Below are 17445 nucleotides of genomic sequence, written 5' to 3'. Positions count from 1 at the left end.
AGAGAGCATCTTCCTCCGACTAACTGATGTAATGTTTGGAAAAGTGCTTATGTTGTATTTGGTGCTATAGAAATAAAACTGAATTGAAAGTGGAACATTTCAATGGCAGTAGTTTAAATCAAGAAATACACAAAACAGTGGCATTAGTTTGTATGGAAAAAAAAGTTTATATTACAACAAAATACACTCAAGTGCTGAATAAAAAAAAGTATAGAAATATACATAAAAATCTTTGAAATGGTTTCTTTTGCAACGGTTTTTGTAATGATCGAGTTACCTCGAGTGCAGCAGTACGAGTACGGGCAATTTGCTCACATTTCTAAGAGAGTGTGTACAACTTTATGTGTCACCCCTATGCAGAGGACTCGTTTTGGAGTTGAGACAAGGAGCAGACGATGTCTCTTGGAAGACGTTCTCGAGTCTCCTGCATTCTTTTCTTCGCTCTCTGGAAGGCCTCTGTTGGAGGGAAGAGATCCCGATAAACAGCATTAGAAAGAGAAGCAGCTATATCTGTCGGCACTCATCATTCTTCTGCAAACGTTTTGGCTCTTCAGGTCGGCCCGGCTGCACCCAGGTATTCTAATAGTTAAACATTTTATGTTTGTTACAACTAGAATACGCAGATCAAGGCTCCATGTCGTCTTTGAAATTTCTACATTGTGCAAGGTGATCTAGATTTCACCCAAACATTCGACCACATGTTCAACTGGACCTGGAGTGACCCTTAAAACAAAACACTTCAGCTTGTTTACCGAGGATCGTACAAACAGCTCCTTGCTGACTGAATCCTCCCAGCTGGTCGAAAACCTTTTGTCTCCTCCTGTTCATCATGGCGGCATCGACAAAAGCCCTGAATCACACCAAACGTGCAAACATTAAATCTCACCGTACAGCAAGTGGAATAAAAGACCTTTTCCATAAATGATAAACGAGTGGAGCATTTAACAATGCGTGAGTGATATTTCTATTTATTGACTTTCAGCATTTGATATGAGGTGTAACTTGGTTTATCTTTAGTTGAGCCAGAGTTCAACATGCTTCAGATGATATTTCCTCACTGAAAAGGCAGAAAGTCAACCAATGAAAGTGATTCACAAAGACAAAACTCACATAAATAGATTTATGTTAGTTAATAAAGATAAATTATATGAATTCAGTCCTGGACATTTTAACCTTGTGATTCAGTTTTTTTTAATTTGGTTATTTATTGTATCTTTTTTTCACATTTCTATTTTTTTGGTGCTGTAATCTGTATTTTATGTATTTTATGTATGTATGTATGTATGTATGTATGTTTCTGTGTTTTGGAGAATTACATTGTTTTGCATTTGACCCTGTTAAAACATGCAAGCCACGGATGCTGGATTCATGATTGAACGTTAAAAAGTTTGAATACGTTTCCGTGAAATGTTGAAATTAAAACAAGATATGCATGCAGCCACTGGAGACTCACGATAAATAAAGTATTTCATTTTTATCTCATCTTATTTTATATTCAACTTCCTTTTTATTTATACTGTGTGTAAAGGAATGTCCCTCTGGGATTAATAAAGTATTTCTATTCTGTTCTGTCAGAATTGTCAGTAAAATGTAGAAAAAGAAGAATGAAACCACTAAAATCAGATACAGAAACAGCCGAAGATGTAATGAAATGTTTGCACTCCTAAAATTCATTAGAAACTTCATCAGTGCATCATAACACCCAGTTGTTCTTCATGTTTCAAACTGCTAAATATACATATGAAAGTTTAGAAGCTGTGCCGGCCTCACTTTAAAGGTTAAACATGTTTTGCGGCTCCAGGTGAATTCGATTTGGTGGAAAACCACAAAAATAGTTGTCTTGGCCATGAAGGTTGCAGGTCCCCGGTCCAATCCGCCTCCGACTCACCTGGCCTGCTGGATGCAGTGCAGAGTGAAGGTGACGCTTCCTGTGGTTTCTGTGCAAAAGCCGAAGCGACTCAGCCTTTCCCCCTACAGCCACACCGGGACGGAGAAAATAATCCTTCATATCTTTGTGAACTGTTTTTTTTTTTTTTTTTGTTCTTCTCTCTTTTATAAGTTTCGAGCCCACCTTAAACGTCCCCGGCACTCTGACGTAGCTGTGATCCTCAACTTCTGGAGAACCTCCGATAAAGAAGCGCCTCAGAGCCGAGACCGTCCCCGTCTGTAGCGGCCTCCACGTGTGACACGTGACTGTGTGTTTACCTAAAGCGCACACACACACACAAAAAGGTTGAGAATAATCAACCAGCATCCGTACATATTTTGATATAATCACAAAACGTAGTCATGCATCTTCAGTACGGGGGCGGTTGCGGCTCAAAGTGAGTCATGTGTCAAAAATGACTGATTGTGTTAAAGCTATAGAATGTGCTCTCGTGGCAGGGGATGGAGCTTATCGCAGCCTAAACGCAGTGAAAGGTAATATACATCCTGGACAGATGAAATCTCACCATAAAGTCACCAAATAACCCAACAAACAAGGTTTAGGGATGTGGGAGAAAACTGAAGGACCCAGTGAACACGCTGGTGTGTTGACGAGGACCAGGAAGCAGAATCACTTCACTCCAGTTTTAAAGGCATTGCATTTGTTCCCTTGTGTCTTTTAGGATTGTTTTGATGGTTCTTTTTAATGGTTTTTAAAAGTCTTAATGGTCTTGTGCCTTCTCATCACATTGATTTATTTTTATCTTATGAAGCATGACGAACCCTCAGATCCTCCGGCACCGGCCTCTTAATCATTTGTTTCTGCCCTGTAGGGCATTTTGTGCATTTTTCATCATATAAAAAGTACTATACAAATAAAGTTTTAACGGACTGACTTTTAACCGCTGCTCTTAATAGGTTTCTTAGTTTATTAGAGCAGGTCCTGTCCCATTTATTGTGCTTTCAAAGAGAAAACCTTTATATTTTATGAGAAGGCATTAATTGATATAATGTATTAGTATTATATCATTGTGTGAGTAGTGGTGGTCTAAACATGAAAGAAGAGAGCTTGTGTTCAGCGGTTGCAGGTTCGAATCCCAACAAATCCCATCAAAAATGTCAAATTTAAAGCCTAAAATATCAAACTTTCCCACTATTTTCAGACATTCCCACACCTTCCAACGTCATTTAAATCCACCAGATCTTCGCCACACAAAGCTTTACCAGGGGAAGCAGGAAACAGCAGATATCCGTAGCCCTCCGTTCGAAAACGCTGCCACGAGTCCAGAGAAAGAACCTTGAAGTAGAGCACAGGCCACTGAGGGATCGATTCTGAAATCATAAAAGAAACTTCTGTGTTGGTCCAAACTTAAAAAAAAAAAAAGAAGAAGCAGGAAACGATTTAAATCCGACATTGTGGATCTGTTACAAACCCTGACCCTCTTTTTCACTCATGTAGAAAGCCTCAAAGCTGAACGGGAAACTGAAGAAAGCCACGTTTTCCTGTCGGCAGAAAGAAAGAAAGAAGGAAATTGTGGCTTTAACATATGTCCACAGCCGATAGCTGGAGTCTCGCGTCCAACACACACCTTCCCTAATGTTTTGGTCCGGCAGGCCTGGGTCACCCCCGACAGAGACTGAAAGGGCAAACTGGACCAGCCTGGAACCCACAAAGAAACCAAAAACAAATGTGAATCATAAATTACATTGATCACTGTAATCTGACCTGAACTAAAGTGGGACTCACTGTTGGGCAGCTCCATGAAGAACTGGATGTACAAGTTATCATATTCAAAACCTTTAGCACAGACTGGGGAGACGGAAAAGGAATGTGATTATTAAAGATTGTTGGAAGAGACGTCTGCTGAAACAAGGACAGGGTCTCCACGCACTTATTTCTCCGTTCATCATGTAACGTAGAATCCCCACTGGAGGCTGCAAAAGAGGCATTTATCAAGTTCTTAAATACTTCAATCTACATCTCAAACTTGAGAAATTCGGGCTTTTTGTTGTCAAACATGATTTTAAAAAAAACACACAAAACAATTTGGATGTTATGAAACGATTCCTGCGCCTCTTACCATTTCAAAGTCTTGTCCAACAAGGCTGTTGAGATACTCTCTGTGCCTCAAGTACAACTAGAAAGAGACAAAAGGGAATGTGTTTGCGTCTTTACATTTATAGTTTGACTTCATTCTGTAGTAAAGACGATAAAGCCCAGCTCACATCTTTGTACATGCTCTGCTCCCTGTCCTTTTCCTCTGGCTCCATAGTCGTGGAAACATTCTCAAGCATCAGACGCCACACTTCCCTCTTCTCCCCGTCTGTAACGATCCTGCACATCGTACCAGCGCTCATCAGATCAGGGGGTCAAACACATTAGTCTTGAGTGGGCCGGACTAGTGAAATAAACCTTTAAGTTTAAACTGTAACGTTTGTATTTGTTGTGGTGCTGAACGTGTCTGTGATGAAAATGTTGATGTTTTCACAAAACCAAACCAATACGTACTTATGAAAGTGATTACAATCTCAACATAAAACCAGATTAAGGCCCTTTGTGGGCCAGTTTATGTTTGACACCCAAGCATTAGATCATTTCTGGGGTTTTTTGCTGTAAAAACTATTTGTGTCCCTGTAATATTCACCTCGAGTCATCTGCTATGTCAAATATTTCAGTTTGCATTGAATTGTTTAACATTTAGACGATACAGATTCACAGTTTGAGTCAAACTGGAGAGATATTAACCATTAAATAATGTTGATATATGAGACAATCACTGAGCTCAGGCCTCTCAGGTAGAATATCTCTGCTTTGACTCCAGGCTCGGGGGCCTTTCTGTGTTGGGATTGGATTGTTTCCTTAAGCGTACCTGTAGGGCTCTTTGCCTTTGTTGAAGTCAGGCTTGACGACCACCGTTCCATTGCCATCTGTTTTTATAGTTACCAGCAAACACTCGTTCTCTTTTAGACCCAGTCTGAAAGAGGAGAGAAGGAAATGTATATCCTGTATCTAACATGCTGAAATGTCAAATCTAAAATCTGCTTCTGGAAAGAGTAAAACTACTGTGATCCGAGGGAAAAATGTTCTTCACTCAGTAAAGAACCACAAAAACAAAAGAAAACTACGATACCAGAAAACATGAAGAAGCCTTTTATTGTCTATAAAAGAATTAAGTTTGTTCCCAGATTTCAGCCCGTCTTTATAGTTCTCACCTCCCGCTTGGGCCCAGATCTCCCATGATGTGCATGGTCTGCATGGCATTATTCACCACATGACTGCTCTTCACGAACTCCTCGTTGGGCTCCCAGTTGATGATCTTTGACTTGTGGATACTAGAATCCCTGTAAAAAAAAAACCAACAACATCACACTTTAACATTAAATGGATTTTAAAGTCAGCGAACACACAGTAGGTCTGTTGGGAATCAATCAAATGGAATTATTCTACAAACTGACATTCACTTCACAAATACACAGGAGTTAAGGTTTGACGTACACAGTGCGTCGTTCTTGCCGTCTGTGTCTCACGCTGGCCATCCTCTCTGCCAGGAAGGTGGGGCCGGATTTGGTTGTGGTCAATAAATCTGAGGAATTTTGCTTGAAGGATCAGAGACAAAAGGTTATGTACAGAGGCACAGGTAGAAAAATACACAATTTGGGAATTTCTGTAATTGTGATGAAGCAACACAACATACCAGTTGGTGGAGAGGGAGACAGCTGGTGTAGCGGTCGTGATCGGTGTATGTGAAAATCCTGTGATTCCGTCGGCCCTTGGCTTTGTTCAAGGCGTTGACTTCTTCGTGGTACTGACGGTCCAGAGGGGTCTGACACGCCGACTCGTACTGGAACAGCTCCATCTCATACTGAGTCCAGATAAAAAAGTGGTAATGTGGAAGAGGAGAGCAATCATACATTTCTCCACATGCGAGATAAATAAAGGGATATCTTATCTTATCTTATCTTATACGAAGCAAAAGGATCTAAGATGAACCACAAATGGCTGTACATTTAAGTATTTTTCATTATAGATATGGGTTTATATAATTTAGGATAATAAACATAAATTCTACCTGACTGAAGAATTTCTCCTGCCAGCCGACCACCAACTCGTCTTCATTATCACCTAGAAACAAGACAATGTTAAAGACAAGCCTTAAATATTATTTTACTTTGAAGGAAATATGCATCTTAAGCAATGATGAGGGTTTATCAAAAGGAGGTGACACACTGTTTGAACTGAAAAACCAAAACTACAGTTTCCTTTGTGTACATTGCCACTGGAAATAAATGTTTTAATATCAGTATGATCCTCACTTCTCTGTCTGCAGCAGCTTAGACAGCCAACATATCCCCTCCAAAGGACTATGCCTTGATCCACAAGCCACAATACATGGATGAAGTGAAATGGGCTTTTTTTTTTTTTTAATTCTTGTTATATTCTAAAAGGCACAATTTTTCACCTACAATAAATAGAGTCATTGTCATTCAAGGTTAAGGACATAGGGAAAAGGTGGTTGTAAAGAGTCCATCTGATTTTGTCCATTTTTCCCTTTCTGAATTTTCTTTTAATGACAAATTATACTGGTTATAAACACTAACAAAGAAAAAAAAGAAGGCAGAACAGGGGAGAGCACCTATTCAGATCCTGTTAAATGTTTTGATGACGGTGTTGCAGGGAGGTGTAGACTCCACTGAAACACAGCTACAGGGAGATCATGCGAACCTCACACAGCATGCCTTTATAAAGAGATATAGCTATAAAGAGACTGTGGTAACCACTGCAGCATCACCACAGTGGTGACCCTCTGACTAATAACCCCCATCTTCAGGAAAACTTTAAAACAGAACGTGGACAGATGCAAACACAGTAACACTTTGGTGCAGCGATAAAGGTGAAAGAGGATATTGAAATGTCCTCTGATCCCCTGCAGCAGCGTTGGAAAACACTGTTACCTGTGTGCTGCTCTGATGATGAGAGGGTTTCCAGCTCGATGTCTCCTCTCAACTGCTGGGCGAGAACCTGCTGCTGGAGGTGCTGAGAGAGGGCTGTTGTGGAGGTCACCCTCTCTAGACGAACCCTAAAGAAAGAGTCGAGAAAAACACAATAAGTTGACATGAGGATGTAAAAAATCTGCTTAATGCAACAGATTCACGTGCCACAGACGGGACAGTCCTCTGTACAGTACATAGATGTGATAAATGTGTTTTTTTTACGATGGTACTCACTTAATTCTCATGTTTTTGACGACATCCCGGGAGCGATAAATAGCCTCTCCAGTGTCTGTGTTCCAGCACTCTGCCATCTAAACACTGACGGCGCGAGCCGCTAGCCGCTAGCTCAGATTATTAGCACACAAGTCGGTTTGATTCTTAAAAGATTCTCACTTCAGTTTTTATTTCGGGTTTTTTAGCGGCTCGTCAAAAACCTCGACCTCAGAGATGAGGTCGTGGAGGGAAATCTGCCACAAAAAGCGATCACGTTTAGTAAACTAGAAAATTCCAGAGGAAATTTGGAGTGGCTGCCTCTGGGCTGTGTGTTGTTGCTATGGAGATTCTGGGTTAGTTCTTCTTCGTGTATAGAATTCTTGGGGGTTCGAAAACAGGTATACATTTGTTACTGCCACCTAGGGGGCGACACATGAAACGATATAACAGACCCCAGAGAAAAACAACCAAATGCTAAGATAAGATAGATGACAAACAATGTGTCATCGTCCACATAAACAGAGATTGAATGGTCTGCTTGAAGACTATACTATCCCGAGTAGCGCTACAAACTAAGTTGTCTTCAAATAAGCAACGAAGAAGACAGATGGGGCGGAATGGAGTTCTCGTGTACAAATTTACACGGATGGTTAAAAAAACCCAGATAATAACAGTCACTGTTGGTATATTCATTCATGATTTCAAGATCAGAAAAGGGTTTCAAATTCCAGATTACATGACGGTTTTCACCACAGAGATATTGGGGATTCTTTTGCCACTTTGGTGGGTGATAGATAACAAACTGGCCACGCCACTTATATGTACTGAGCTGGTAGCAGTCTTAACATCCATAAAAGTAGATAATTCTAAATCCAGACCCGATAATCTATTAGACATAATTCAAGCACTGTTTCACATTCCGAAAGTGGGGGTGACGTGGGCTTTATTTGTGTTACAGCACATATGGGTGTCGTGTCGAGGGCAATGGGGAGGCAGATAGTTTGACTAAAAAAGCAACCATGGGTGATTCTCTAGAATTTGATCTTCTGTACAGACTGTCAGACAATAAATTAATCATAAATAGTTCAACCAAAGAATTGTGGCAAAAAGCTTGGGAAATAGGAAAGAAGGGAACGACTTACATTGGTGTTTAAAGTAAGATGTGGAAAGTAAGAAAGCTCTCAAATGCCTCAAGGCAAGATGCGGTTGTAAATACCCGAATAAGACTTGGACACTGCAGACTGAAAAGTGGACTGGCGTTGATAGGGAAACACAAGCATGGGAACTGTGGGTGCGGTGAACCAGAGACTGTGAAGCACGTGCTCCTCTATCTCAGACCAACGGAAGATCCTGTACAGAGACCTTGGAGCGGCTGGAGTTACTGTTTTCAGTCTTTCCTCATTGCTGAGCATGGAGGAATGGACGAATGTGAAAATACTCCTGGACTTTCTCAGATCCACGGGGCTGTACTGTAAAATATAGAGGACTCGCAATGGAATTTGTCTAATGTCCAGCAGATGCCAGCAATACGCCAGAGTTGCGTCGAGTCTCCCAAATCCACAGAAGAAGAAGAAGAGTGGGCGGGGCCAGCTGGTGACGTCTCTGAGCCAATCAGACGGCCTGGCGGGTTCGAGTTGATGTGTTTTTCTGTTACAGTTTAGTTTAAAATATTGTAAATACTAACTCTCGACCATGGCGTCGTTTGTGACCGAAGTGCTGGCCAGCTCTGGCAAGCTGGAGAAAGAGGACTTGTCGGGGAAAATAAGCAAGATGTCGCGCAAAGTGGAGGAAACGAAGGTAGCGCCGCAGCTAGCGGAGGCTAAGTAAACTTTGCAGCTAGCTGTTAGCTGAGCGAGTGTAAACATCGGATTTAAGCTTCTAAATATGTCTTTTATCTGACGCAGGACAGGCTGCACATCAATTTCACCTCGAGTTTTCAAGGTTAACGTTAACATTGTCGTTCATCGGACACACGTGTAGCAGCCTCGGTGTAGCTTACGTGGCTTATTGAGGGTCATTTCACTTCAACCTCTAAAGATGATTCACACTTCATGTGAACAGCGTGTCCATCTTCTTAGGTGTAATATTGCCTTCTTTGCACCACAAGAGCGGAGCATATTACACCTGAGCGTTAAACTCTCCACTGGCTGCGTGTGTGTCCAAGGATCCACTTCTAAAGCCTGTCTTTCTGCAGTGTCATATCACCACTAGAATATAAAACTTGTATATCTTGTCTATAAAGCTTTGGATTTCATATCCAGACCCCTGAGGTCCTTAGGAAGAGTTTTACTGATTGTTCTTCTGGTAACAGTAATTGGTGAGGTTGTACAGTGGCGTGAAGGGTCCCACCTTCAATTGAACATATCAAAACAAAAGATATGGTCATTGATTATAGAAAGCAACAAGACAGACACTGAGCCACTTTAATTGAAGACCAGAAAATCGAGCAAGTGCAATTGTATAAATACCCGGGGACCATTATTGAAAAACTGAACTTTGAGGAAAGTTACAAATCGTTCTGTAAAAAGGGGCCATCAGCATCTCCACTGCCTCATGAAACGAGCTTTTTTCCACATTGACCGAACAATCTTGACTTTTTTTAATTTCTTTTTTTATCGGTCTGTTATTGAGTCAGTTTTATCCTTTGTGCTTGGTGACATAGAGAGAAACTCCCTGAACAACACGATATTATGGTCCAGTCGTCTTATTGGTGGGTCAGTCTTTTCCAGCCCAGAGGAGCTTCATCAATTCCTAATAGTGACTCCCTTCCTCAAGGAGGCGAATTCCAGCTCCTCCCCTCTAGACGAGGTTCCTGGTCCCACGGTACAGGACAAAGCGTTTTAACAACAACTGTGTTCCTGTGGCCATCACTGAAGTGAATAAGACCCAGTGACATTGCACATTATTGTATTTATTCATTTTACTCTTAGCTCTATTTATTATCGTGACGCTTTGTTGTATGCTCTTATCTTGGTTTTATGTAAGTGACTGGTTTTGTCTCTGTAAGGTTTTATTGTGGTTTGTTTTATCTATTTAGATCTTACCTAAATTATTTATTGTTGCATAGCGGAACATTGCGCACTCGTCTTGTCTGTCTTGTTGCACTCGACCAATTATCTGCTTCTCTTGTTCATTGTGTGTCTTTTGTTTGTTATGACGTGCAAAATCATCACAAGAATCTGTGAAACAAATCGACCGATGGGTACGAATAAAGTAACTTTGAACCTTCGTGGAAAAAAACACTAAAGATTTGAAAATCTCAAAGACATGTTATTGTTTGCTCTGAGCATGTTTCCGTTACAGTTGATCTGTACGCTCAATTCTGTTTTCCTTCTCCTGACAGGAAGAAGTTTGTGACATGATAAACAAGAGGTACGGGGAATTCTTACCCGCCCTGCAAGGCTCCGAAGAGCTCATGGTTCAGGTTGATACAGTCTCCAAAGAAATGGACACGCTGAAAAACTGGATTGAAACGGAGGTGTGTTTATTAGTTACGGTGAACAACATGTTTTAACATTTCCATCACTCGGTGTCTCCTTGGGGCTAAGATGTACATTGAACTGGTAACCTTAGGATTTGAGAATGACTTGAAGAAAGATGAGCTCACGGAGTTCAGTTTTAAGTCGTATTCTGTTTGTGTCTTTGTGTGGATTCAAGGTTTTGCAGAACGTCCACGTCGCTGTGGCTGAATACACAAAACTGAAACAGCAGCTGGAGAAAAACACGATCATCATAACCATGCTGGGACACCTAAAAGAGGTACTTCATATATCCGTGTTTATTAAATGTCTTTACTAACACATCTGAGTGTATAGGAGGAAAGAAACAGTGGTTTGGGCATCTGTCAATGTACATTTGTCTGAGATATCGCGGGTGTGTGATCTAGTTTCACAGTGCGATGGAGGAGTTTAACAAAGCTTTACCAGAGAAGAAGTACGTTGATGCCGCCAACCTGCTAGAGCGGGTGAGAACTGTTCACCGGGGACCGTGTGAATACGTTTTCAGATTCATAGGTTTTCATTAGTGGTCGAGAGCATGTGGATTGTTCGAGCTCTGTTCTCTCTTTAAAAAGGCAAAGAAGAGCGTGGATTCATTGAAGGAGAAGAAGATGTCTGATCTGCCGCTGTTCAGTGTCCTCAGCTCGGAGCTGACGGTGCAGAGAGAAAACTTGTTGTACCACCTGGGAGATGAATGGAAGCAGCTCGTCGTCTGGAAACTACCATCATCAAAGAGTACGACCTTTCATTCTTAGAAAGTGTCACGGTTCTCTGTTTTTTGTATTAAACAATTCATAAAGTCAAACTTTATCTGAAAGCCACAAGAATCTGCTTTTCATCCATTCAGGAACTCCAGCTGGAGGCTCGATCACTCCAAAGAGTCAAGTTATTGTTTGTTTATTTAAAAAAAAAAAAAAGCGGGACCACACCTGTATGTTGGCCTCTCACTGACTGTTAAATGTGTGTATTTAGATCCTGCTGGTGAAAAGTTCTTCCAGAAGGTGGAGTTGAGCCTCAGTGATGCTGGCAGGAAGGACGGTGAAGACAAACCTGCCGCCTTGCTGTGCTGCGTGCTGCAAGCTCTGGCCATTCAGGGAGCCCTGCAGCACAAACTCAAACTCTTCAGTAAGAACAATCAACTTTGCTCAAGTGATTTTTGTTACTTTTGCCTTCCTGGAGGCCATTTCTGTTTTTGTTTGACTGAGCAGTGTATTAATGATTTGTAGTGAGCGTGTATCCAGAGTGAAATGGTGATTTGTGTCGTCGTTCAGGCCAGGTGCTTCTGAAGAACATGTTGAAGCCGCTGGTGATTCACGCGTCGCTGTCGGCGAAGGTGACGGAGCCCCAGGGCGAGGGAACCGTCCTGTCCCTGCAGTGTTTGGAGGAGAACCAGGAGGAGCGCTCGTCTCCCTCTCAAGTCTACGACAAACTGCTCCTGGTGCTCAAGAGGCTTCATTCTGAGCTGCTCGGTAAAAAGCCGGCCCAAATCAGTTCCACATCACGATCTGAGGGTGCTGCTCGGTGTCGTTGATATTTATCGCTGGTTGTGTTTCAGACGTGTCCGTCGGGGATAAAAAGCTCTCGACTCTCCTGGGGGAGCTGATCTGGGAGGAACTGTCGCAGTGTATCATCCGTGAATGTCTGCTCTACTCCATCCCCACAGACAGCAGCCAGTTGGACAAATACAGCACAGTACGGAACACTTGTCTACTACCATTCTCTTCAAACTGTCTTTCTTTCTTTTCTTATTTTACCAAGTTTATCAAATTTTTTATTTTTTATTTTTGCCCACAGGTGATCAAGGAAACCGAGGAGTTTGAGAAGTCCCTGAAGGAGATGGAGTACCTGCAGCGCGACTCCACCGACCTGCTCAAATACGCCCGCGACGTCAACTGTCACTTCGCCAGCAAGAAGTGCAAAGACGTCATTGTGGCGGCGCGCAAACTCATGACTTCCAAAATGCACAACACAGTGAAGGTGCGAGTGAGTCTGGGAAAGGAGATCTGTATGATGTGTTCGTCGACACAAAAAACGATTTTGTGTTTGTAGTTTATTTGACATTAAGGATTTGTGTCGACTCCAAATGCTTATTGAAAAGGACTAATGTGTCGACAAGGAATCTGCTCTATTAAAAAATGTAAAACAGTGAATGTAAATGAAGCAGCTGTCTTCATTCAGATGATCTTAAAAAAGAATATAGAGGTGCAACAATTACTGGAATACTGACATTTCATACGTACATACAGATCACGCCGGACTCCAAGCTGCGTCTCCCCAAGCTGCCCGCCCCGAGCTCAGAGGCGAGGGTGAAACACGAGGACGAGGCGCCGATGGCGAACCTGAAGCAGCTGTCGCCGATGAGCCTGCGGCTGCCGGCCTGCCGCATCAGCGAGTCGGTGCAGCAGCTGATGGAGCTGGCGCTCGACACCCTGCACGAAGCGGTCGGGAGCTCCAAACAATGGTAACGCCGCAGAGACATCCGAGTGTCAGTGTGTCGGTGCCTTTATCGAACGGCGGCGCCTCAGACTGCACTTTAAATAGATCATCTGACCAGGGTCTTTTGTTTTCCTCCTTCAGTGCCTTACAGCTCTTCTTCACCGTGCGAAACATTTTCCAGCTCTTCTGTGACGTCGTGCCAACCTACCACAGGTAAGAACGTCCCGGCAAGTCGCTCGCGCTGAACCTGGCGGGTTTCTACCCGGAGGCACAAAAACATTCACGCTTCTGCTTTCAAATCCTCTCTCAGGGAAAGCCTCCTGAAGTTCCCTCACCTGGCGGCCATCCAGCACAACAACTGCATGTACCTGGCTCACCACCTGCTCACGCTGGGCCACCACTCCAGGGCTCACCTGCCGCAGCCGCTCAGCGAGAGCTTCGCCACGTTCGTGGACATGGTGCCCGGCTTCAGGAAGCTGGGTGAGAAACCATCAGACGGGAATTTCATCCGGTTTCAAATTACCAGCAGGTTGCAGCTGCAGGTTCTTAGAAGCTTGGTCCTTTTTTATGTCACGGTTTCTAACCTGCGGTGTCATGGCCGATGGAGAACAAGGGACACGCTGGATTTTCTTCCCTTCTTTTCAAGCAGCCCGGAAACACAATCTTTGAGAAACGGTGGCATATCAGGCGACTTTATTTAGTGAAAAGGAGTTCATAGTATTTGGTCATTGTCACATAATTTATGTGTTAGGAATATTTGCCTCATGGTGACCCGCCATACTCCACCGTAGACCAATCAAACAGTGAATGCAGCGAGTACGAGCCAATCAGAATAATAATGATGCATTTCATTTGTGTTTCATTTCACATTCTTAAATCTCAAAGTGCTAAAAGCAACAATATCAAACACATAAAAACAGTAATGAGAGGCAGGGTATAATGGAAACATCTGGCTCATAGATACTGCTGAGTGGTGCATCATGGGAGATGTGGGAGAGGGTGGACGCAATGCTGCTTAGAAAAATAAGTGGACTACACTGCTGTTTACAGCCTCTATAAAATCTTCTACTTATTTCACACAAAGAAGAAATTTCAGAATTTGTCTTGTAAATCTTGTATTTCAAAGGTTTTCTGTGGTGGTTACCTCGTCCCGTTGTTTCCCGGCAGGCGCTCAGTGTTTCTTAACCCAGCTGGAGGCCCAGAGTGCCGAGCTGCTGGAGAGACTTTCCACTGCTCACAACTTCTGCAACCTGGATGACGAAGACAACTACATCGCAGCCAGCAAGGCCGTGAGGCAGGTGAGAGGAGGCGGAGGATTCGTTTGGCTTCCCAGACGTACCGTTTGGGTAACGCAGCCAGCGTGGAAATCTGTGTTCTCCTGCATGGATTTCCTCTGACCCCCGTCCCTCTGGCGCTGCACGGCGCTGCTTCATCTGATTCCAGGTCATCCACCAGCTCAAACAGTTGGGGACGGTGTGGCAGGACGTCCTTCCAGTCAGCATCTACTGCAAAGCCGTGGGCAGCCTCCTCAACACCGCCGTCACAGAAATCATCGCCAAGATCATGATGCTGGAGGTTTGGTGGTTTTCTACTGACTTTTTAGCTTATTTAGAGGATTTATCCAAGTCGGTGGGTCCTCTGGGTCGACGTCTGGAATGTCTTCATTAAATTGGAAGATTTGTCAAGAAGGGGGGTGGGTGACATTTTTAACTTCTACGACGCTCTGATGTACAATAACACATGACTGCTGTTAGCAGCCACTTGCTGCCACATTTATTTACTGAACCCGTTCATCCTCTCGTGCACATGGCCGAACAAAAAAAAAATAAAAAAAACGTGTTTCTTCTGACGTCTGTTGAAAAGCTGCGAACGCTTGAACCAGAGGATCTGCAGCTCTGGAGCCACATGTGGCTCCTCAGCTCCTCTGCAGCGGCACCATGAAACTTCCACAATGTGAAATGCAAATAAAGAATTAAGTTTTTAATCTTTATTTCATTTGCAATCAACAGTGATGATCAAAAATGGCTAAAAACAGTCTGGAATTGTTAAACTAGAATAGAACCGCTCTTTATTGTCACCATTGAAAGCAAGACGGTGTAAACGGCACTGAAATGTACTTACGGCATCGTCTGTGGGAACAATAAATACATGAGCGTAAAATACAATTATGTGGAGGAAAGATGAAATATTAAGTATTAAAAATTAAAAACCATGATCTGGAAGAACAAGAGTATTTACAACAGGGATACAAAATTGCTTGTCGAGCTAAAATGGTGCTAACCATGAAGAAACCAACAGCAGCTATAAATAACTAAAGCGGCATAAATACCCGAGACTGAAGCTGGAAAAACTACGGCCCATCATGAGTGCAACCTCAGTTTTTGTATTTTTTGTTTTTGTTTTTTATTCATTTCAGGTCATTAACATGTTTTGTAGCTCCAGACAGTAATTAGTTTTTCTACTGTGTTTACAATAAGAAAATTAAAATAAAAACTTCTTTCTCTATTTTTAAAAAGTTTTTGTTAATTTCTGACGGCAATACATGATTGGTCCCCAACAGGTGAAAGTTCAGCACTGGTTTATATAATAAATGAATCCAAACAAAGTTGCTCAGTACATGAATATCAAGTCACGTCTGCAGAATCAGTCCCACGGCTGCTGTCCATCCCAGTCCACGTCACATTTCACTGCCAGAGCCTCCGAACCTCTGACTTGGGCGTCATTGAGTCCTTTTCTATTGGCAGTTTTCTGTTGTTGTTGTTGTTGTTGTTGTGAAGACAATACGGAGGAGTTCCTCACTGCCTTGGTCTGCAGGACATCTCCTCTGAGGACGGCGAGCACCTCCACACTCTGTGTCAGAGCGTCATCGAGGAAGGCCCGCTGGTCTTCATCCCGCTGGCCGAGGAGAGCAAGAACAGGAAGTACCAGGAGGAGGTGCCGCTCTACGTGAAGAAGTGGGGCACCTTCAAGGAGCTGGTCATCGTGCTGAGAGCAAACCTGCAGGAGATTGTGGACAGGTGAGAGGAAAGTCTGCCTTCAGGTTAAAGCGGCTGAGAGGATTTCCCTTCTCACACACGCAGCAGAACAAGAATCTGCCTGATGGTTTTCTTTATTCCAGATTCTGAGCACGAGGTCTTTATTAGTGACCTCAGTGACTCTGGCCTTGACCGTTTTGTTTTGTTGTGGCTGAAGTCTCTGGTTTTCCTCCGCAGGTGGGCCGACGGTAAAGGCCCTCTGGCGATGGAGTTCTCCAGCCTGGAGGTGAAGAGTCTGATCCGAGCCTTGTTTCAGAACACGGAGAGACGAGCGGTCGCTCTGACCAAAATCAAATAAAAACTCTCGGAGCAAAATAAATCCACTGCACTTTGCCTTCCTGAGGAAACCCCCCCCACCCCCCCCCCCCCCCCCCCGCCTTCATGCATTTCCATTTCCTGCTGCATCTTGGAACTCTGACCATTTCTTTGTACATATATTGAACAGTTTGACTCTTTATTTTTTCTCTCTCTCTCTCTTTTTAAGCCAAAAGTTGCTGACATCTTTTAAAGCCGTTCTGTAATCAGTTTGTGTTCCGACTTGAGTTAGTCCTCTTTACATCAGTCATCCTATATCTCTCTCTCTGGAGCTTTAACAGACACAAATCCAGCTGACGTTGTGTAACCAGGGCTCACCATCTGTTCACACGTGATGTCCAGGGTTAACTTTACCGCACGTTGTTAATCAAGCCTCCGCTTCAGTTACTTCTGGACTTCTTAACTTTCCTCGACTCGCCTCATCCTCCCGGGATTTATTCACGTCTCAACCCCATTGACCGTCTAATTGTGACGACCACGCTCCGGACCTCGGATGTTCTCGTATGAGCCTTAAAGACATGTATTTATTTCAAATAAACCAAAACATGCAACTTTTCAGATGATGTTTTTAACCGGGCGTGTTTGTATCGAGAATGGCCTCCAGAATATGCAAATGTCATTTTTTGACAGCGGTGTGTGGAGTGAGTAACGTCTCTGATAAAAGTTTTATGTGGTTAATCTATTAACCTTCATTGTTGGAAACCTTTGGAAAACCCTGTTATGTACTGCTGCAGCGGCTCCATGGAATTTTTACGACGTCAAATGCAAATAAACATTTTGTTTTTAATCTATTTTATTTGCTTTCGACAATGATGATCAAAAATGGCTTAAAACAGTCGGGAATTGATAGAATAGTTCTTTATTGTCTGCCTGAAAACAATGTTAAGGCAGCGCTAAGAGCAGTGGAGTGTAGTTACAGCTTCTGTGACAGCAATAAATACACGAGAGTAAAATACAATTCTGTGAAGAAAAGATTAAATATGAAAAATTCTTAACCAAGACTTGGAAGAACAAGAGTATTTACAACCGAG

General features: G+C 42.9%; 2 protein-coding genes across 4 annotated transcripts; one reads left to right on the top strand and one right to left on the bottom strand.

The window, feature by feature from the left end:
• Positions 1–145: 145 nt before the first annotated feature.
• On the bottom strand, positions 146–7487 carry mks1 (MKS transition zone complex subunit 1). Of its 2 annotated transcripts, none has more exons than XM_080482564.1 (18): positions 7153–7487; positions 6880–7004; positions 5997–6049; positions 5622–5789; positions 5423–5523; positions 5140–5268; positions 4797–4901; positions 4153–4261; positions 4008–4064; positions 3819–3861; positions 3674–3736; positions 3516–3586; positions 3360–3429; positions 3151–3258; positions 2072–2205; positions 1889–1971; positions 753–850; positions 146–456 (listed from the first exon to the last, which is right to left on the bottom strand). In XM_080482564.1, exons 1-18 carry the CDS (start codon positions 7227–7229, stop codon positions 353–355), a joined length of 1698 nt encoding a protein of 565 aa, XP_080338690.1. In that variant the 5' UTR covers positions 7230–7487; the 3' UTR covers positions 146–352. The 2 variants fall into 2 exon arrangements, with proteins under 2 accessions (XP_080338690.1, XP_080338691.1); XM_080482565.1 differs by having other exon boundaries at positions 3366–3429.
• Positions 7488–8699: 1212 nt separating this feature from the next.
• On the top strand, positions 8700–17201 carry zw10 (zw10 kinetochore protein). Of its 2 annotated transcripts, none has more exons than XM_080482674.1 (16): positions 8700–8928; positions 10475–10609; positions 10789–10890; positions 11018–11095; positions 11204–11363; positions 11601–11753; positions 11900–12097; positions 12184–12320; positions 12423–12605; positions 12875–13089; positions 13206–13277; positions 13375–13544; positions 14232–14362; positions 14508–14639; positions 15879–16081; positions 16277–17201. In XM_080482674.1, the coding sequence occupies exons 1-16, from the start codon at positions 8824–8826 to the stop codon at positions 16395–16397; spliced, it is 2295 nt and encodes a 764-aa protein (XP_080338800.1). In that variant the 5' UTR covers positions 8700–8823; the 3' UTR covers positions 16398–17201. The 2 variants fall into 2 exon arrangements, with proteins under 2 accessions (XP_080338800.1, XP_080338799.1); XM_080482673.1 differs by having other exon boundaries at positions 8720–8928; positions 14232–14410.
• The last annotated feature ends 244 nt before the right edge of the window (positions 17202–17445 follow it).

This window comes from Lipophrys pholis, assembly GCF_963383615.2.
Source record: "Lipophrys pholis genome assembly, chromosome: 16".
NCBI lineage: Eukaryota > Metazoa > Chordata > Actinopteri > Blenniiformes > Blenniidae > Lipophrys > Lipophrys pholis.
The sequence above is the reverse complement of the archived record's forward strand: the minus strand, read 5'-3'. Positions and strand labels throughout refer to the sequence as shown.